General features: G+C 48.8%; 5 protein-coding genes across 5 annotated transcripts; 4 read left to right on the top strand and 1 right to left on the bottom strand.

Moving 5' to 3' along the window:
- The first annotated feature begins 1,287 nt into the window (after positions 1-1,287).
- On the top strand, positions 1,288-2,831 carry BO79DRAFT_211543 (endo alpha-1,4 polygalactosaminidase). The gene has a single exon (XM_025683038.1). The coding sequence runs from the start codon at positions 1,634-1,636 to the stop codon at positions 2,600-2,602; it is 969 nt and encodes a 322-aa protein (XP_025534915.1). The 5' UTR covers positions 1,288-1,633; the 3' UTR covers positions 2,603-2,831.
- A 5,324-nt stretch (positions 2,832-8,155) lies between these two features.
- Positions 8,156-9,688, bottom strand: BO79DRAFT_211542 (spherulation-specific family 4 protein). Its single transcript, XM_025683037.1, has 3 exons — positions 9,413-9,688; positions 8,851-9,208; positions 8,156-8,557 (listed from the first exon to the last, which is right to left on the bottom strand). Exons 1-3 carry the CDS (start codon positions 9,487-9,489, stop codon positions 8,234-8,236), a joined length of 759 nt encoding a protein of 252 aa, XP_025534914.1. The 5' UTR covers positions 9,490-9,688; the 3' UTR covers positions 8,156-8,233.
- A 457-nt stretch (positions 9,689-10,145) lies between these two features.
- On the top strand, positions 10,146-12,208 carry BO79DRAFT_211541 (NAD-dependent epimerase/dehydratase family protein). The gene has a single exon (XM_025683036.1). It carries the CDS (start codon positions 10,595-10,597, stop codon positions 11,879-11,881), a length of 1,287 nt encoding a protein of 428 aa, XP_025534913.1. The 5' UTR covers positions 10,146-10,594; the 3' UTR covers positions 11,882-12,208.
- Positions 12,209-14,389: 2,181 nt separating this feature from the next.
- BO79DRAFT_240729 (mitochondrial 54S ribosomal protein mL54) lies at positions 14,390-15,493 on the top strand. Its single transcript, XM_025685055.1, has 2 exons — positions 14,390-14,980; positions 15,051-15,493. The coding sequence occupies exons 1-2, from the start codon at positions 14,503-14,505 to the stop codon at positions 15,299-15,301; spliced, it is 729 nt and encodes a 242-aa protein (XP_025534912.1). The 5' UTR covers positions 14,390-14,502; the 3' UTR covers positions 15,302-15,493.
- A 1,433-nt stretch (positions 15,494-16,926) lies between these two features.
- On the top strand, positions 16,927-19,605 carry BO79DRAFT_181738 (putative phosphoinositide-specific phospholipase C). Its single transcript, XM_025680171.1, has 4 exons — positions 16,927-17,502; positions 17,717-18,563; positions 18,632-19,226; positions 19,285-19,605. The coding sequence occupies exons 1-4, from the start codon at positions 17,113-17,115 to the stop codon at positions 19,448-19,450; spliced, it is 1,998 nt and encodes a 665-aa protein (XP_025534911.1). The 5' UTR covers positions 16,927-17,112; the 3' UTR covers positions 19,451-19,605.
- The last annotated feature ends 277 nt before the right edge of the window (positions 19,606-19,882 follow it).

The following is a 19,882-nucleotide window of genomic DNA, read 5'->3' as shown; positions in this document are numbered from 1 at the left end:
TGGTGAATTGGAGATGACTGGAATGGAATCCCCCCTGCTGGCCAAGCCAAGCCAGCGGGTTTCCCTCCGCCGGCGGTTCTGGCTAGATTCTCTCGACGGGCGAGTCAGGCTGCGGCTCTAGTGTAGAGGCCAAGACGTATACGAGAGAAGAAGTAAGAGTCTAAGAGGAGATGTAAGCCGAAGAATTCGAATAGACTAATGTTTGACGATGGCTTAGCGAGCCAGAATAAGACGACTCCGTGGTGTTGCCAAGCCTGGTATCGAAAGTTACGCGGTACAGATGCTCTACACAGCGGAGCGGATTTACAAAACCGCAGTAATTACCATACCACTGTGAGCGTAACGAGAAAAGGATCTTACTGGATCTCGGGAGTTACGGTTAGTGTCCGAGGACTTCATGGCTGGATGGTTGGATGGATTGATTGGCAAGGTTCCGGCCCGATGGGAGGACAAGAAAGGCCAACGCACAGAATCAAGGGCCCAAAGAAGCAAAAAAAGGGGGGGAAGAAGCAGCCAGCAGCGCAGAATTTGTTCTGTTCCTATTACGCTATTAGCCGTTCTGCCTCCGTGAAGTTTCTTCACGGCGGAAAAGAAGGGGAAACTCTAAACCGGCAACGGCAAGTGAAGACGTCTCGCTTAGCCAGACTCAGAATCATTGCCTTTTGCCTCCAGCGTGTCGCCTAACCCATCGTCTATTTTGGGGGCGGCAGCACTCAAGAATAGCAACGCCAAGGGTTATACACACACCCAGCGCCAAGTCGGCATTGTCGAGTCGACGAGCTTGTCCTCTATTCCAGGATCACCGTGTTTCAGCTGCTCACTAGCTCCGAAGCCGGAGTGTTCCATGGTTGGCGGTGGAGATGGCTCTGGTGTTTCGAGCATCGAACAACCGTGGAAGCTCCTGAAGAAATCGCAATCTCTGGTTCCCCAATTTGTGGACTGAGCACGGTCGCATCTTGCGATCTCTGTTTATTTTCCGCTTAACTCTTTTGGTGGGCGACCCAAGACTGAGTAGACAGACAGTCAGTCATTCACTCCAAGCCATCCGGCCGAACCCGGGTTGTCCACCAGTCGACGTGAAGCATCCAACGCCAAGTTGATGACCGGACAAGACACCGGCGCCTTGGTAGTTTTATTCTTGGCCAGTTAGGCTCCCGAATTTTCGCCTCTTTGTCTTCCGGCGTTTCCCCTCTCGTAGACTGCCCGTCGATTAGGGCAGGGTTTCACAGCTAATGAGAGTGGCGGGACGATTTGCAGGGTTCAGCTGGTTCCCTTCAGGGTCCGACTCTCTCACCACCTCACCACACTGCCTATCATCATCACCAACTTTGACGCCCCTTCAGTTTCGCTCATTTGGCAAGCTGTTTCAGACGGCGTGCTGCAATATGAACCGGAGATCCGTGTGACCAGTGAAGCTTCTTTGACTTCATCTTCAGGCAACTTCATTTCCTCCAGCTGCAATTGCCCTGGTTTGACAGGCAGGTCCCGGTCTAGACTCACTGGTGACTAGTGACTGTTTCTGCACTGCGCTCCACCTTTTATTCCCCGTAGCCCCGGATCTTCTTCTTTCCTCTCGCGCGCGACTTTTTCGCGATTCCTCCTTTGCTCTCGTTCGTGTTCAATCTGCTATACGATGGAGCCAGCCAATGAGGCCGCCCTCAAGGGCCCTCCCACAAGGGGATGGAAAACGTGGACTTTCAAGAAGAAGCTCCTTATCATCGGAGGAATCATTGGATTTATCATCGCCCTGGGTATTGGTCTTGGAGTCGGACTGGGTGTTGGATTGGGCGGCGGAGGGGGAGGAGAGGAAGAGGGAGGAGGCGGGGAGACGACGCCGCCCAGTTCAGGCAATTACACCACAGCCAAATGGCAGCCCGCCGTCGGCACAAGTTGGCAGATTGAATTGCTCTATTCCTTGAACGACACCTCTGTCGATGTGGATGTTTACGACATTGACCTGTTCAACAATAACAAGTCTGTAATTAACGATCTGCAAAAGGCAGGCCGTAAAGTCATCTGCTACTTCTCCGCCGGCAGCTACGAGAATTGGCGTCCGGATAAGGACAAGTTCAACTCGGATGATCTGGGCAGCAACCTGGACGGATGGCCCGGCGAGAAATGGATCAACATCAGCTCCCCTCGCATTCGCAATATCATGCTCACGCGCCTGGACCTGGCTCAGAACAAGAGTTGCGACGGGGTGGACCCGGATAATGTTGACGGATACGACAATGATAACGGGCTGGATCTGACGGAGGCCGATTCAATCAGCTACATGAACTGGATGGCCAATGAGGCGCATGCGCGCAACATGTCCATTGGATTGAAGAACGCGGGGGCAATCATCTCGTCGGTCATCAAGAACATGCAATGGAGCGTCAATGAGCAATGCGCGCAATACGATGAGTGTGACACCTACGCGGCCTTCATCAAGGCAGGGAAGCCCGTCTTCCACATCGAATACCCCAAGGGTGACGACACCAACAACAACCTGTCAGTGACCTCGAGTGAGAAGACCAAGGCGTGCAACGCCACCGACTCGGGCAATTTCTCCACGGTGATCAAGAACATGGACCTGGACAATTGGATCGAGATGTGCTAGCAGGGCCGTTTTCAGATGAATAGAATGTAGGGACTGGAATTCGTCACACAAGCAAGGGCGCAGGGAGTTTTGATAACGATATCTATTGTACTGTAAATGATTGCTACTATTATCTACTATGATGTAATCCAGCATTCGTCTAGAAAGTTTATGATTGATCGTCACTTGTCATATGCACCACCCACACCTTCTCCCTGGAATACCTACCTACCTGCTTGCTGTCATTGACAACCTCTTTCTCCCCGAGCAACATCATGCATAACACACCTGCCATACCATGCCATACCATGCCATCCTCTCACCCGTCTTACTCTTTAGTATCTAGAGACTAGAGTCTAGTGCAACAATAATCGTATCATCTGGAACCAACTCATCCGCCGACAAAGCCACTTAATCAAACTCAGATCAAGAAAGCGGACGCATTCCATTGCCTGGAATGAATGAATGAATGACACCATCTGACCCCCAAAACCTAGTCCCAGTCCTAGTCAAGACACCAGGATCTAGCAGAGCCCAGCCCCGTCCCTTGGCCATCGATCTCGCTATCGCAACCGCCCAAAAATCAGCAAAGGCCCCCTCTGCCCCCTCTGCCCCCTCGGCCCCCGTTGTCTCACAGTCAAACCCACGGCGCCACACTGGGAGCAAACCAGACCACGTTAAGTTGAACGAAGCAAGCGTCTTGGTAGTTAGTCTAGGTCATGAACCGGCCCGGTCTGGTCTAACAGTCTCACGCCAATGAGGTATGGTGGTGGAGTAGAACGAAAACAAATGATTAACTACGTACTAGTAACTACTAACTACTAGGTGCAACGTGCACCCATCACGACCCAACTAACAATGAGAGTAGTAAGAACTTGATTTCTCTTAGAAATACATAGGGAGGAAAAATGGGTCTTTCCCCTGGTGCCTTGATATCTGATGAACCCGTGGACCAAACCAGACTTGGGCAGACCTTAGTCTACTGGGTGGTGTGGCGAGGCGAGGGCTGAAAACGGAGAATTGACCAGCAGCAGACACCCACTTACCCTATGCCAAAGAGACTAACCAGATACTAAGTGGTGTAGGTAGATAGTGGTAGCGGGTTCCACGCTAAACAGACTAGACTAGCAATGGAAATATCTAATTCCAGATTAAGATTATTAATGTAATAAGCGCTAGGCGATTTAGCTTCCCTCGCTAGAATCTCTCACACGCGTGGAGTGGAGAATAGAATCTGAGCCAGAGAAGAAGAGCGAATCGCCAACGCTAAGGAGACTAAAGTAGATAGATAACTAAGGAACTGGATTGTTGTGTCCGAGTGTCCCGAGACTAGTATTGCTCGATACCGGTGGTGTCATCAATACGATGAATTTCAGTTCCGGTAATTTTCAAACTTACTGGTAATGAATGTTGTGGGATCATTCAGTGCCTGGATGTCGTCAAGCTGAATTGACTTTCAACGCCTCTGCCCCTTCCCCTTCCCCTCCCTTCATCCTTTAGCTCAAAGAAATAGATTAATCAGTCAAAGATTTTAACCTTGGGATCAGACTTATCAGGAACTGATATAGCCATGACAACTACAAACACAGACCGCCTTCTACGTAAGTCAAGACTAGTACAACAGTGTAAACACCGACCTGAAAGGGTTACACGGAACAGCCCCCCGATCAATATCCAACCAGAAGGACGCAAGGCAAGCAAAAATACCACCAAAAAACAAAACACACCCAAACTAGCCAGGAAGTCAAGAAAAAACAGCAGAAGGAAAAGTTACTTCGTCCAGATCCTCCCAAAGATAAACTTCACCATCACCCACTTAGCGCCAGGAAGGAAAAAAAAAATTAAAAAAAAAGGAATCTCGCCGACGGCATTGACGGCATTGCTTTTCCCGATTAGCAGCACCACCCGTTCCTGAGAAGAAGAACAGAGTAGGAAAAAAAGAGTAGTGATTTGCCTTGTTCCTGAACCGGACTTTTTCCACTTCATTCCCCACTTTCCAATCCCCATTCGGGCCAAAGATCGCCGGGTGGGCGGTGTGTTGTGGGGCCTAGCAAGAAAATTCAGGAACCATTCAACAACAATTTTCATCTTTGGTTAGTTAGGCTACTTACTTAGGCTACTTTAGTTAGTGGATTCAGTGCTTCACACACTTTCCAACACTTCCATGTTTTCGACGGCCTTCTTCCGTTAGTTAGTTAGGTGAGGTTTAGTTCGCGCCGGAGGTAATTCCTTCCTCTGCATAGTTCATCCACTTACTTGACACTATCCACCGGTGACTGACCTTTCCTGGCTAGTTGGGTAACTAATCAGTGAGTTGGTTAGTTAGTAAAGGGGAGCAAACAAACAATCGAACGAACGAAAGTCAATGCGCTCGGTAACAACCCGTCAAGATTCTAGATCTTCTCCGTGTTTAGTCTACTTGAGTAAGGCGCTGAAATCCAAGCGAGGGCGGATTTCAAATCTTGACCTTACTTACAGAATATTGGGCTGGAAGAGCATGGAAGTGAGAGTGAGTGAGTGAGTGGACTTGGCGTTCTGGTCACCGCTGCGCTCTGATTGGGATTGTTTCTACGAACAGCTGCAGGCGGGCTGTATGCATGCATGCATGCGTTAGCACTAGAAATTACTAACCAGCTAACTAGCAACTACATTGTACTAGCTGGTTAGTTGGTTGGGGAATGGACTGGCTCGCTCACTTGAAGTGTCAAGTTAGGAGGTAGGTAATAATAGAGTCAATGGCATGATATGATACTCCAAATGTAGCATGTTGAGATGTTAGGGTAGCTTAGTTTAAGCTAGTTGACTCAAGCCATCATTCATATTAATTGCATTAGACTTATGTCGCTCTATTATATGCTTATTCGATGACAGTGTGTCGGATAGATTACCTATATGACAGAGTATAGATTAGTTCATTGCCCTAAGTAGATAGACAGGTGGATAGGAAGTAGTGCCGGAAATACATTTTAGAGACCCTAGTAGTATACTGACTCCTAAGATAGTAATATCTCAAACAACCGCAGTTCCCGCTTCCTTGATCCATCTAGATAGATGATCCCTTAATCTCGGGAAACCTGACAGCTGAAGCAATAATAGTAATATCGATTCTACTTTTGGCTGCTCATGACTCTGAACGCCACTACCTACTTCTAATAGAGTGCTAGTTCGGTTACAATCATACTACTTTGTAGGAGAGTAGTATTCTGATATATATTTCTCCGCGCGGGGTGAGGAATGTATCATGAATGACCCGGTCATCCATCAATCATTTCTATGCAGTGAAATCAACATCAAGATACACTGCATTCAATCCTTGTTTATCGACTCGCTCCGCTTGTAGAAACTATCTCCGACCGATCACAATTAATCTATTCCCTGCCGTGGGCAGTTTGTGTTACCTTATGGAAGGGTCGAAGTTCGTGCTAGAGAAGAGTACTAGGGTATTAGTGAGGGTTTAGTAACCCCACTAAAACTCAATGCTCATCGATCGACATGGCTGACAGACGATCGTCGAGCTTAGCCGAGATCACTCTTTATTACTGTCATGTTGACATTGCTTTACGTCTAGTTGTTTAGGGTTTAATTAGAGGGGATGAAACGTGGGAGCTGATTTTTCATGGGCCATAACCATACAAAAGAAACAGAGGATGATGACTTATGCGGAAGTGCGACAGTCTATGTAGGAAGTAGAGAGTTGCTATTAATGGGAAGGAAACTTAACTCCGGATGCGATGTAACGAGAGTCATCCTACCAGATCATGTATTAACCTGTAAGTAGTGGTAGTAGATAGTATCTGTGTAATGAGCCAGTGGCAACCCTGCCAAGTAATACATACCTACAATACCAATGCACCCAACCCATCGCATTCATCTCATCTCATCAGTCACCATATCATACAATTAATCTACACATGTAGTAATCAAAAATCCAACTCCTACCCAACCTCCCCCTCCCGTCAAGCCCAACCGATCGATCCAAAAATAACCTAAACATAACATGTATGTCTGACAAGGGGGCAGGGGGACGGCGGGCCAGGGGGACGGGGGTGCAGTTTTCCAAGACCCGCGAACGGAACATTTCTGGCCCCTCCCAGCGCGAGGAGATCCAGCCACAATATGCAGGGCACTTGATATGTATATGTATGTTATTATGCGGTGCTCCCATGGCGTCCACATACATACATACATAGTAAACATATTTCTTTAATCCATTGGAACAGAGATAATGATGATGGCAACGGAGTAATCCGACAACATACATACATAACATACCTTACTTAGAAGACGGTGTGACAGCATGAAGTTATTTTTACCATGTTGTATGTTTACGTGAAACATCACTACTATCACTAGACACCAACTAGAAGCGGGACATGCATACTCACAACTTCCTACGGAATCCGAAGCTCCGACAGCTGGATGGATCAGATGTCTGTTAGTGAGTGAGATGCAGGTCTCGGAAAAACTCAAATGAATGCATCCATCCATCCATCCATTCTTATTTCTTCTTCCTGCTATTAATCACATACCTACAGTAGCATCCATCTTAACCAACTAGGTAACTCTCAAATGATAGGTAACAATATACCCCGTAGCTATCTACCGAATACGAAGGAAGGATGTCGGTAGGCAGGGTCCTCCAAGCCCTACCATGCCATGCCATGCCATGCCACTTGCCTCGAGGAGAGATCAATTCCTATTAGTAGATGATCCAAGACATGCAGCAAGTTAGCCCGGGGGTCTGATCATCTGTTGCTTCCTTAGTATTTCTTTTTCTTACTGTGCGCATGTAGAAAACATCTCATATCATCTCATGCCACTCTTCGTATAGAAGAAGCACCTAATCAATTTTATCACGATCACACACGAGTGGCATAGTAGTTACCTAATGATCCTAAGATTCGGAATTCTCGGTTTTCCATGAACCTTACCTATCAGACTATGTACCTGTACACACATCTTTATGCAGCATGCAGCATGCATTGTACCTACTTACCACATCTCATTCAACTATCAATCCCTACCTCATCCAAACCAGAAAGACAAAAAGAATGAATTGAAAGAAAAAAAAAAAAAAAGGAAAAAAAGAAAAAGGCTAATGATCTAACCGATGAGATCATCCTCATCCACTTATCTCTGACTCGTGGTTAGCCCTGTTTGACCATGAATCAAAGTGGGCAATGGCAGACTTTTCTGGACTGGTTTGGTCAGTGGGGCTGGAATTCGGTAGTGGCTCTGAATCGGATCGGGGACCGCGGAGAATGAAATTTACGGGTGGGTAATGGCCCCACTATAGATGTGTTGTAAAGGAAACTAACCATGTACCTTGTTTGAAGAGGGGGAAATGGATGTATCCTTCCTTGGAAGATGGAAAAGAAGATAGTCTACCACTGGGTTTGGAAGTCTCGGAGCTAGTTAGTTACTTAGTTAGCTTCTTTGTTTCTGCCTGAGCTAAACCTCTGGAGAAATGCCTTGGAATTGGCGCAGTAGATTCCGAATTCAGTTACACTGGTGTCATCGTCTGCAACCATTGGATTCGAGTTGGAGGAAAAAGTCCTCTCGTCCATTTCACTTCAATAATCAGATCTTTTATCGTATACGTCATAAATACTGTATATACCAAGAAATTATATGCACCAGGCATCTGCCACCTCACGATCGAGCCATCAGTTCCACAAACTCCTCCCATTGGCTTCCAAAGCTCGCATAATAATCTGTATCCAGATGAGTGATGAAAATCTCATCTGCGACCTTGCGCACTTGCTTCACCAGGTCTCGGAATTTGTGCCCTTCCACGCTGTCCGGCACCGAGTGGACCACGGCGCACAGCTGGCTGCGAGTACTATTCGGGATCTCCTTAAACAGCTTAGCCCCTTGACGCTCCAAGAACGTCTCGTAGGTTGCCTCAAAGACCACAGTCGAATCAGCCGTCGGCAAGTAGCGGGCATCAGGAATCGTGCCGGGATTGTGGACGACCTGGTTGGGACAGTCTCGTTAGCATGGAAAACTCTGGCCAATGGTGGGCGTCCATCCAGATCTATCCGGACGATCCAAACGACAGCCCTGAGTTAGAATGGTCGGCAGGAACAGGCGCCAGAGAACAGAAGCTCCAAAAAAAGTAAAAAAGGACCATGCATTGAGGGGGCAGCAAAAGGCAATGATCTAGTGGGCGGAAATGCCAGCTGCCGAAATTTGGTAATCGTGTAAATTACCCGGCGTTACCCCTAGTAATGAAATAATGAAAATACGGGAGAGACTTCTGCACGTACATAATGGTCCGGACCCAGGCCGGCGGTCGTCTTCACGACAGCAGTCAGATCTTGGAGGTAGGCCAAGGTATTGTTTTCGTATTGCTGGGGGGTTTCGTCGAAAAATATACCCCGAACCGCTAGATTGGGGTTCGAACTGTTGGTCGGCCACGCCGCATAGGTCTCAATGTCCCGCCGCACCAACGAGAAATTGCGCTGCGCGTACGTGGTAGCAACATAGCCCAGGAGGCGTACATTGCCATAAGACGCCAGCTTGGGTATCTCTCGTGTGTAATTGCCATCGGGCAAGGCGTTGGGCCCTGGACCACTACCAGGATTGACCACGACGGTGAAGTTGACGTCGGGATGAGAAGAGATCCTGTGGCGTTCAGCTGCGTCCTTCGTACATCAGGGTTACTTGTATCGTGCCGCGGGACATCCGGTGGCTGACAGATAGCGTGGGCATGGACTGGGAGTACAATGTGGTTGGCGGGGGGAAGGGGAAGGGGGAGGGGGTTTAACATTTGGCGAGGGCTTGTTGAGATATGGGGAAGGGGACAACAAAAGGAAAAGTAGCACCTACACCTTCTCTAAGGGATCCCATGCTCCCGGTGCAGGGTAGACGTAGAGCGGTACGAAAACTGACGCTTTAGGGCCCATGGTGAATTTGTGTAGGGTCAACACCACTGCTGGTGGTATGACGACGGCGAGAAGGGCAATGAATACAAGGATTGCCAGAATGAGTCGCGAGCGCCGGCTTTGCAGGCAGCGCCGGTCTCTCACGTGTTCCCCTTGCCCCATTCTGCTGGCTTTGAGAAGCTAACGATGTAATTCGAAACCGTGCGCGCCAAAATTCGGGGGGGTCGAAACGAGCTAGCAAGTGGGCTCCCTTTGGCCATAGCGGATTTGGACCAGAGTCGGCCGGGAGACTAACAATTAAGTAGTCATCAGCGTTTCCAAGCCTGTTCGCTGTTGGATAATGCGAAGTTAAACAATTGTAAGGAGGGCAGTGGAAAAATGAAAAAAAATCGAAAGTAAGTGTATGGATGCGGCGCGCCCAAAATAGAGCGGGGCAGGGTTTCGACCATGCATCAGGTCTCGGATTAGCTGGAGAGAACAATTTCTCTTTTCCCTGGTCGAGAGCGCCTTCTCGTACCAATTGTACATCCTGCAGCTCCAGTGGAGGCGACCAGAGTTCGTTCGATGCCTCCCCCCCCAGCGGAGGCGAAATCCGTTTTCGATGACCCAGTAAGCCTTCTAGGCCCCGTTCTCATACCGAAGCAGCAACCGCTGACAACATCGTCCACTCTCTTTATATTTGCTTTTTCTCCTTCTAGTTTCGCTCGTTTCTTTTTCCATTCTTTCCTTTTCCCTGTGCCTTTTTGTCTTTTTTCAGAAGCCAGCCTTCCATATATTTCTTTTTGTCGCCGGTTTTGCATTTTACTGCATCCATTCGCTTATTCTGGTTATGATTCGTTGTAAATAAGCAAGTCACGGATCACGATATCTTCGCCTGACCTAGCGGGCCAGAGACAGCGGTTACATCGGCGCGCAAGTGGGAGGGCCTGTTGCTCGTTTTGAAGAAAAAATATAAGATTTGGGAAACTCCTTTCTTTGGGTATCCCGTTCAAAGTCGAGTCACCTGCGGTCGTTAAATTCTCGTAGGAGAATATTATCTTTCTTTCGTTTCCTTGTTCTTGTTTGTCCAAGTGTTTCTTGTTCGCATCGCCCCCCAACGGTGCCTCATCCTTCGACCCTATCAGTTATGGAGAGCCCTCGACAGTCCGATGCAAGCACTCCTGTGGAGCCTTGCTCCCCTGGTTGTGTGGACACACCGGCGACGCAATCTTCCGTGTTGTTTGATGGCAACCTGGAAGAGTTGCTGCGCAACTTTCCCCTCGATCAGTACATCCTCGTCACAGGGGGTCTCGGGTTCATCGGCAGTCACACAACATTGGAGCTACTCAAGGCCGGCTATAATGTAATTGTGATCGACAATCTCAGCAACTCTTTCCAGAGTGTCTTTGACCGTATCAGGCAACTGGCGGCAAAGTACCATGACGAGCAGGGGACGTGCATGCCGTCGTTGCAGCTCCACGCCCATGATTTCCGGGATGTTGCTGCTCTGAGGGGCCTTCTTGAGCAGTATCAGATCCAATCCAGATGGGGTACTCCCAAGTCTAGGATTGGTGGCGTCATTCACTTTGCCGCTTATAAGGCTGTTGAAGAGAGTATCAAGAATCCTTTGAAGTATTACGCGAACAATGTCAGTGGCCTCATCGACTTTGCCACAACTTTGGGAGAATTTGGCATCAAAACTTTCATCTTCTCCTCCTCCGCAACGGTGTACGGAACCTTGGCAACATCGGGTCTTCCCTTGAAGGAAGAACTCTGTGTTCATAAAGAAGAGGTCTACAGCGATCAAGACGGTCAGGAGCAGACCGTCAGACCTGGTTGCACGGGTATTACGAACCCGTATGGGCGCACCAAATGGATCTGTGAAGCGATATTAGCGGACCTTGCGGCCTCTGATCCAGAATGGACCATTGTAGCTCTACGCTATTTCAACCCTATAGGATGTGACGAATCTGGGCTCCTGGGAGAGGATCCCAGGCAGACGCCCACGAACCTTCTCCCGGTTGTCGTAAAGGTTATGACCGGACAGTATAAGGAGCTGCAAATGTTTGGCACCGACTGGGACACCGAAGATGGCACTGCAGTTCGCGACTTCATCCATGTCACCGATCTTGCTAGGGGACACATTGCTGCACTCAACGCTGCCAACGGTGGAAAGCTGGTTGAGAACTTCCGGACCTTCAATCTGGGAACTGGCCGGGGCCACTCTGTGATGGAAGTGGTCAACACAATGGAAGCAGTGTCTTCCAAGCCCATCCCGAGAAAGGCTTCTGGTCGCCGCGCTGGCGATGTTGGCTCCTGTGTCGCTGTGGCCACAAGGTCGCAGGACGAGCTAGAGTGGAAGACCGAAAAGTCCCTGAAGGATGCTTGCGTGAGCCTATGCAATTTCCTCAATGTTAGCGGTCTGTCCTCTTAGGCCGTATGCTTGTTTCCTGTTCATCATTGGCGCTTGGCGTGATTATATCTTCTTCCTGTGTCTCTTCCTCTCTTCAGAGGGAGCCCAAAATCAGGCTCCAGTCCTGACTTCATTTTTCTTTCTCTTATATCCATTTCGCTTTCGTTGCACTTTGGAATCTCGGCAGGTTCATAGTACCCTGTGGTTTTTGCATGATAGAGTCGGGACCCCCACTTATGTCCATCCCCTTAATGCATAGTGTATGTGTCATTGTACAATCTCATTATTGTCCCATTCTGAAGCCATTAACTGTTTTTGTAATTCAAACTAGCAAATTACTCATGTCAGTCAATTCAGTGGAAGCATCTCAATTGTTGCGATTCAGATAGCCTCACCCAGCATAGGTTGATCGAAAACTGTCATCTGTAAGAACGGGTTTCAGGAGACTTGCAGCATGGATGAGCTTTACTCTAAACGTAGAAAAGATGGCACTGTCCAAGATGTGCAAGATGTAGTTGAGCCCAAGGGTCCTCTAGTATGAGATCCGAGAGGTAAGAGGCGGGGAAGTGTCGAAAGACAGATCAAACAAGAAGGCGTCCCGGAGAAAGCTTAGTCACGCTGACCATCTTACCCCTCTGCGACTCATCAGCGATTCATCTCTTTGTCTACCAATAGATCATTTATCTGAATAGAATTGGAGACGAAAAAGCATATGCAATAGCGAACCCAAAAGTCGCCGGTGCTGAGGAGCTAAATATTCAGCATGGAGGGTCATACGTGCAGAGAGACAGGAGACAACTAGCGCCGATGAGAGGTTCAAACAAGTCGCGAACACCCTGTCAGACAGCGATATTTGGATGATTGAGTGATTGCGCAGCTTGCCTTAGGCGATTCTGCAGCTACCAGTAGCATGCTCTGTTTGATGTGTGCACAGACGTTGATCCAGCGCCACTGTTTGAAGGACAGTCTGCATGCGTGAACTTGTGGAATAGCACAAGCTTTCGAAGACAAACCGATGATGTACCTACTACTGCAGTGCTCTGTGGGCCTGGGTCTCTTTGCATCTCGAGTGGCCAGGGTATACTTCGGCCTACGGGGTAGGCAGCGGGAATGGCGCCAACATTGAAATATATCTGATGATCCGGTATAGGGCAGGGTTTACCGTTTTGCTACAACATGTAGTCTGATTGCCAAACTGAGGTTTACAACAGGCTTTGATAGGCTTGATCGTTCACGAAAAGCTGTTGACTCGGTATTGCTATGATAGGAGATCCGACAGAAAATAGGGAATGAGGTACGTAATAAAGTAGGACATACTGCGTCAGTCCTGTACACATGCATGAAGATTTGTTTCTTGTGAGATGCTATTCTACATACGGCCGAACATCCTGCCCTGAACTACAACTCGGTGCTAATTTGTTGAGTATCTGCTAGCCGAGTGGTTACTACTACTTGGTATATACTATATTCATCATGCCGAAGCAAGCATGAACTTGATATCTTCAATCAATTTGAAACCTTCATGATCAGATAGGCAACAACGAATGCTAATCCGTAATGATAGCTTTTGGTTCAAAAATGAGGCTAGAGAACCCAGATCATATATCAAAGGTATAAAGGTGTCGAGCGCTATTGGACGTCGAGATATATATTGATACTGCCTCACCAAAAGTTGCGCGTAAATTGCATCATGTCAATAAACTCAAGGATAAAACCCCAAAGTTGTCAATTTGCAGTCAAATAATGGCGCAAGACAGAACTTCCCCAAGAGCCCCGGGGGAGTACTAAGGTTATAACCAGACGCCGAGCTTTTTTCCCAAACAGGTAATTGTATACTATTCACATTGATATTTGTTGCCTCAGGCCTCAATATCTTGTAATCAATATCACGTGATAAAGACCTTCATGAACAGGTACCATAGATGGAATCATGATCGAACGTCTTTGCGATAGTCCAAAACGAAGCTAATATTAATTTGTCCATCAGATAAATGGTCACACACAAGTTCTTTATGGACCGTCGTACACGCCTTTGGCACACCTCAAAGCCACATGATGCTTGATTTTTTCTTGTAATATTAGCATTATCATGCGAATAAGATGTTAAGGCGTACTTGGAATATAAGGCGCTCCATTTATCCAAAAGTAGAAATCAAATAAGCCATCCAGCGATCTTTACTTGCGGTCCGATAATCTCCTAAAGTGGAAGTTCGAAGACATTCTTGTTGTGATTCTCTCAGCATATCCTTTGGATCACGTGACACTTTAACTCATGACCGGAGCATGCGCAGTGGCATCTATGACACCTTTGATCTCAAAAGTCCGCTTGCCCATTTTGTATTGATTATATCTCCCAGACTTATATTCGCTGGTTATTTTCGAAAAAAGACAGGTCACAGAAGACAGTATAAGCGTGGCTAACATGGGAATGCGGTTCAGCACATTATAAGCACGTGACCATACCTCCGGCTTGGCATCAAATTCCCGCCGCAGTTTTCTCGACAACTGCTCCGCGTCGGCCATCATACTCTAATTTCCAGCACTACGCTGATTCAAAAGCTGGCTGGGACTTGACCGCGGCAGTGATTTCAATTCATTTCAATTATACCCCCTTCTTCACAAGACAACACAAACACGCCACAATGATCTGCCAACGGTGCCGCACCGGTATCTTGTCCCGGCTACAGCAGCCCCAGACCGTTACGCTGTCTATCCCGTCACGCGCACGCCAGTTTCCCATTCAGCGAAGCCAATTCCGCAACTACAGTGATGGAAAGCCTACCGTATCGTCTACTCCCCCTCCGCCCACCCCTCGTCAGCCTGCCGGTGCTGATATCACAATCCCGTCGGCTGTGTCGTCCGCCACCCCTGGCGTGTCCCAACCGTTGAGCACCCCGGAGGGTGTTCACGCTGATGTCAACCCCGAGAAGCCCAAGAAGGCTGCTGTGGAACGTCCCCCGAGCTCTTGCGCTGCTGGCCAGAAGATGAACGGACTGAACTACTTTAAGAACAAGCCCGACGTTGTGGCCCTGGAGGATGCGGAATACCCCGAATGGCTGTGGTCGTTGTTGGATGACTCCAAGAAGAACAAGACCGCAACGGGCGGTGTTGACCCGAGCAGTATGGAGCCCGTCATTGATAGAGTAGCGTTGTTTCCGTGTGATGGTCCGCTAATTTTGTTACCCTATAGCCTTGAACAAGAAGCAGCGCAAGCGCTACGAGAAGAAGATGGCCGCCCGTGCCGCGACCCTGCCTCCCCAGATTCCCATCCACCATCACGCTACCGATATTACCCCTGCTGCATACAACGCCGATGCTATCCCCGCGGATGTGCTCGAAGCGGCTGCCGAGAGTCTCGACAAGCGTACCGAAATCAGACGGAGTGCCAGAGAGGCGCGGAGAAAGGGTATCCGGGAGGACAACTTCTTGCGCGGTCTCTAAATTCTATGCAGAAATTTGCGATTCGCTTGGGGGGAGGTCTTTGCTGGATGGGGTTGCAACATGTTAGCTATGTACAGTGGTGGTGGCTGACGAATGTAGGAATGCTTTTGTGGGATATGTTCAATGTATTCTATGCGACTTGTACTCATATTGATTCACCAGATCAGGCGCTGAATGGACTTTACTTTCGACATACACTTGAGACCTACCTTTAGACCTTAATCTTGGATATTGCCATTCGATATCAACTTGGATGTCCAGACTGCGACCAGTCCAAGCAGCCTGTCAACAAAGCCGCGTACGGATTCCTCGGCTCATATGTCTCCATACCTGACCCCAAGTAAGATAAGAACAGCTACTGTCCCCAGTTTCCGAAGCATGTCTTCCCAATGACGATTCGGCGCAGTAGAGCGAGCTTGTGCGAGAAGCCATCGAAAGCGAGCAGAGAATCAGTCTATTTGTCGCTAGGCTCGAGCACTAATCCGAGGTGTAAATTGTTGGGACATATCCTTCCGTCTGCTACCCAGTTATATGCGATCTATTGTTCTCGATCTACTGGCTAGCACTTTGACATCAAACTCGTAGGCGGTTGCCAGCTAGAGAGCCCCGGGAACTCACTGCCCGTTAGCATAGCGACCAACCGGAGTAGCGTGTAATAAGCAGATCAGATGTTAGCAATCATGCTGTGAAGGTAACATTGTGGATGCGATAGTATTTGGTGGTGAGTCTCTAGTTGTGGCATATGCGGACCACGGTCGCATGTATTTTTTTTTTGCAGCTTAACCGGAAGCGGGGTGGGGGAAATTTCGATCTCAGCCTTATGGACTGTGGAGATCTCAAGATGCACCCGTTGGTTAGATCCGATCTTATTCAGGGGACAAGCTTAATCGATCTTCTGCCTCATCATGTTGACTGTCCGGGATAAAATGTTGAAGTAGAAAGAAAGATTATCTGGTCCCGAACGGAAATAGTAAGCTCTGGTACCTGAGGCAGGATATTGATGACATCACCGATCCATGGAATTCTTGGAGAAGAAATGATGAATGGCTTTGTTCTGTTTCTTTCCGGCGTGACGCAGCTTAGCTTTCATCGCTGCCCAGCTTTGAACTTGGCGCTTGGCTTACCCCAGAGATGATGTCTACAGCTAAAGGCAAGAAGTAAGCGATCTCGTGTCTTGCACTGGAGTTCAATCCTCATTGACAAGGCCTGCCCCGCAGTGGAATTAGAATCACTCACTCACCTTCCCAGCAACTCATCACTGTCTGGGGACTACGAGATAGTATGTATGCCTGGGAACCCCTGAAATCGGAACAGGCCAGGATCCATCTCAGCCTCCCACTCTCCTCCACCAGCTCAGCAGCAGCCTATGAAGTGTTGCAGATGATACAGTCACCGCCAACGAGCCCGTCCAAGTGTCCACGCGGATGTGGAGCTGGTTAAAACTCAGCGAACAACGAAACAACATCTCTCTTCTACCTTCTCCATCTTTCTTTCATCCACTTCATTATCGTTAATCTCATCGCTACTACTTATAGAAGATCCCAACCCTTTGATTACCTTTCATCTTTAGCCTCACTTCCCGCTTATTCCCGGCGGTGCCCAACATCTACCCATCCTGAGGACAGCTGGAATTGTTCTCCGATCTCACCCCTGAACCCGTGTCACTGCCGGTGTCGATCATCAGGCCCCTCCATAACTATTATCCCCCACCGTCGTGTAACTTGGCCAGTCGACGCATTTCTCCATCCCAACAGACTATCCTATTACTCGGTTTTGTTCTGTGAAGCACATACCTTGCTATTGTCGGAACCATGGACGAACTCACTGCCCAGACCAGTCGCATCACCATGGACTCTTCCCTGTCCACGCAGAAGATCACACTTCCCTTTGCGCCATCCATGCTCAACTACATAGACAAGATCTACAGCTCGTTGACTTCAATGAACCAGCCCAACTTCTTGACTGATGTCCAACGTGAACCGACGGGCCAGGGGTCAACCACCAAGGAACACCCAGCTCCACTAGCGACCCTGGCTGCCTTCTACGAGTACTTGGCAAGTCCAGAGGCCTCTGCAATGAGAGCTGCTACCCAGATGGACCTCTCGGCGCCCATTACGGACTATTTCATCTCCACTAGTCACAACACGTACTTGACTGGAAACCAGCTATACAGTGAATCGAAAGCAAGTGCTTATACAAATGTATGTTCTTTCCGACATCAACATCCACTAGTGGAATTATCTTCGCTGTTGAAGGGTGGGGTGCAGTATGGCTGGTTCTTCATCGTAATTTGAATGCGTTGAGAGCAGAAGATGCTGGAACAAGATCAATAAGGTCTCATGTTGTGCCCAACTCTCCCATCGATGACTCTTCTAGTTCCCGATGATTTGTGATAGCAACGGCTGATCTTCTCAGGTCCTACTTAGTGGGTGCAGATCTGTCGAGATTGATGTTTGGGATGGAAAAGCAGAGGGTGAAAGCTCCCAAGAAACTGGCGACAGCAGTGCCACTAGTGGCAGCAACCCGAGCTCCGACGATGAGAAGATCAGTTCCTGTAAACCCCGTCGTGGATCCAAGAGGGAAAAGTTGAAGAAGATGACTGAGAACCACCGTCATCTGCGCGCCCTTTCCCAGGAAGTTGGCAAACTGGAAGGCTTTTTGGGACATCACAAGCCATCCACAAGCAGCGGAAGCTCTGGCGAAAGCAAAGCGTCTGGTAGCTCGATCCCGGTTCCTGGTAAACCAGAGCCACGAGTGTTGCATGGTCACACGCTTACTAGGGAGACCAGCTTCCGCGAAGTCTGCTATGCGATCCGGGACAGCGCATTTGTTGCAAGCGACCTTCCAGTCATTGTTAGCTTGGAAGTACATGCCTGCCTGGAACAGCAGCAGACAATGGTCGAGATCATGGAAGAAGCATGGAAGGGGATGTTGGTCGAGGTGACGCCTGAACTCGAAGCTGGCACGGTCCCGCCGCCGCCTCTTAAGGATCTGAAGAGGAAGATCCTGATTAAGGTGAAGCACGTCGAATCTGTAGACGAAGGTGGAGACCGTGAAGCAAAGGAGAAGGCAGTTTATACCCAGCACATGGAGGCTTTGAAGCAACAGAAAAGTCCCACGAGTCCGGCCGAGGCTTCCAAGACTCCCGAAACTCCGGAGTCCCCCACTGCAGCTCCACACAAGCCCTCCAAGATCCTGCAGGCGCTCAGTAAACTGGCCGTATTCACCAAGGGATTCCACTTTAACAATTTCGCACAGCCAGGTATGGTGTAGTTCACCCAGATGCATATCACCCAGTAATGTACTGCATCACCGACTGACATACAACAGAGGCCAAGGTTCCCAGTCATGTGTTCTCATTGTCCGAGAAAGCCGTTCGAGAAGCACATGCCACCGACGGCGACGCGTTGTTCGAGCACAACCGGCACTTCTTCATGCGCGTCTATCCCAATGGCTTGCGAGTCGACTCCTCCAACATGGACCCGACCTTCTTCTGGCGGCGTGGTGCCCAGATGGTTGCTCTGAACTGGCAAAACTTTGACAAAGCGATGATGCTCAATTCAGGAATGTTCGCAGGGGAGCAAGGTTGGGTGCTTAAGCCTCCAGGATATCGCGGCTCCGATGCACAGCCTGGAATTATCGAACCTCGCCGACTGGATCTGACTATTGAGTTCCTGGCTGGCCAGAACATCCCACTGCCCGCCGGCCACACCAACGAAAACAAATTCTACCCCTTCGTGACTTGTCTCCTGCACGTGGAGACACCGGACGACAGCTTCGCCGCATCTGAAGACGACACCGAATCCGAAAAGACCGGTTACAAACATTGCACGAAGAGCGTTACCGGCGTGAATCCCGATTTCGGCAGCCAGAAGATGGAGTTTGCGACCGTCTCGGGCTTCCTCGATGAACTGACATTTGTTCGGTGAGTTACTTTTCTATATCCCAAACTAGCTGTATGTGCACTTGCTGAATGCAAACAGATTCAAAATCAAGGACAACGAATGGATGCACAACGCGCTGGCCGCATGGGCATGCATTCGACTGGATCGACTCCAAGAGGGCTATCGTATCATTCACCTGAATGACAGTACTGGGGCGCCAACTGAGGGCGCTCTCCTCGTACACATCACCAAGAAGTACAGCTGAGAGCACTACCTCCGAGTATATTCAAAGAGAAGACCAATTCCTTTACATGATTACACTTGAGAGTGTCCACAGTGTTTACACAACATAAAGCCAGAGTTAGAGGCGGTATCTTTCTTTCTGTGTATTTAGATTCTCAAGATGAGACAAGACTTTAGACTGAAATTGTATTCCCATCCGAGATGGGGCCGTTATATTTTATTCTTTGAAAAGCCCTTATTGCAATACAAATGATTCCGTAGCATCTAGTAGACAACAAGAGTAACCAGCAATTCCCTACAGTCCAAAATAACCTGACACTCAGACCCCCTGACACATGACACGAAACACACACACGTCCAACCTTAAATTCCCCCCAGGCCAAGAAAATCCGGGGTAAACACTAAACAGAAACCCCCCCACCCAACCCGAAATAGGCAACTCTACGCGCTGCCA

Source organism: Aspergillus costaricaensis (assembly GCF_003184835.1).
Source record: "Aspergillus costaricaensis CBS 115574 unplaced genomic scaffold BO79scaffold_45, whole genome shotgun sequence".
Classification (NCBI taxonomy): domain Eukaryota; kingdom Fungi; phylum Ascomycota; class Eurotiomycetes; order Eurotiales; family Aspergillaceae; genus Aspergillus; species Aspergillus costaricensis.
This window is presented reverse-complemented; position numbering and strand designations above follow the sequence as displayed.

Coding starts and splice junctions, on each gene's coding strand:
- BO79DRAFT_211543 (XM_025683038.1), top strand. CDS start 1,634: ATGGAGCCAGCCAATGAGGCCGCCCTCAAGGGCCCTCCCACAAGGGGA.
- BO79DRAFT_211542 (XM_025683037.1), bottom strand. CDS start 9,489: ATGGGCCCTAAAGCGTCAGTTTTCGTACCGCTCTACGTCTACCCTGCA. Junction 9,209..9,412: donor TGGGATCCCTTAGAGAAGGT/GTAGGTGCTACT, acceptor TGAACGCCACAG/GATCTCTTCTCATCCCGACG. Junction 8,558..8,850: donor GCCTGGGTCCGGACCATTAT/GTACGTGCAGAA, acceptor TGTCCCAACCAG/GTCGTCCACAATCCCGGCAC.
- BO79DRAFT_211541 (XM_025683036.1), top strand. CDS start 10,595: ATGGAGAGCCCTCGACAGTCCGATGCAAGCACTCCTGTGGAGCCTTGC.
- BO79DRAFT_240729 (XM_025685055.1), top strand. CDS start 14,503: ATGATCTGCCAACGGTGCCGCACCGGTATCTTGTCCCGGCTACAGCAG. Junction 14,981..15,050: donor GGGCGGTGTTGACCCGAGCA/GTATGGAGCCCG, acceptor GTTACCCTATAG/CCTTGAACAAGAAGCAGCGC.
- BO79DRAFT_181738 (XM_025680171.1), top strand. CDS start 17,113: ATGGACGAACTCACTGCCCAGACCAGTCGCATCACCATGGACTCTTCC. Junction 17,503..17,716: donor AAGCAAGTGCTTATACAAAT/GTATGTTCTTTC, acceptor TGATCTTCTCAG/GTCCTACTTAGTGGGTGCAG. Junction 19,227..19,284: donor GATGAACTGACATTTGTTCG/GTGAGTTACTTT, acceptor GAATGCAAACAG/ATTCAAAATCAAGGACAACG.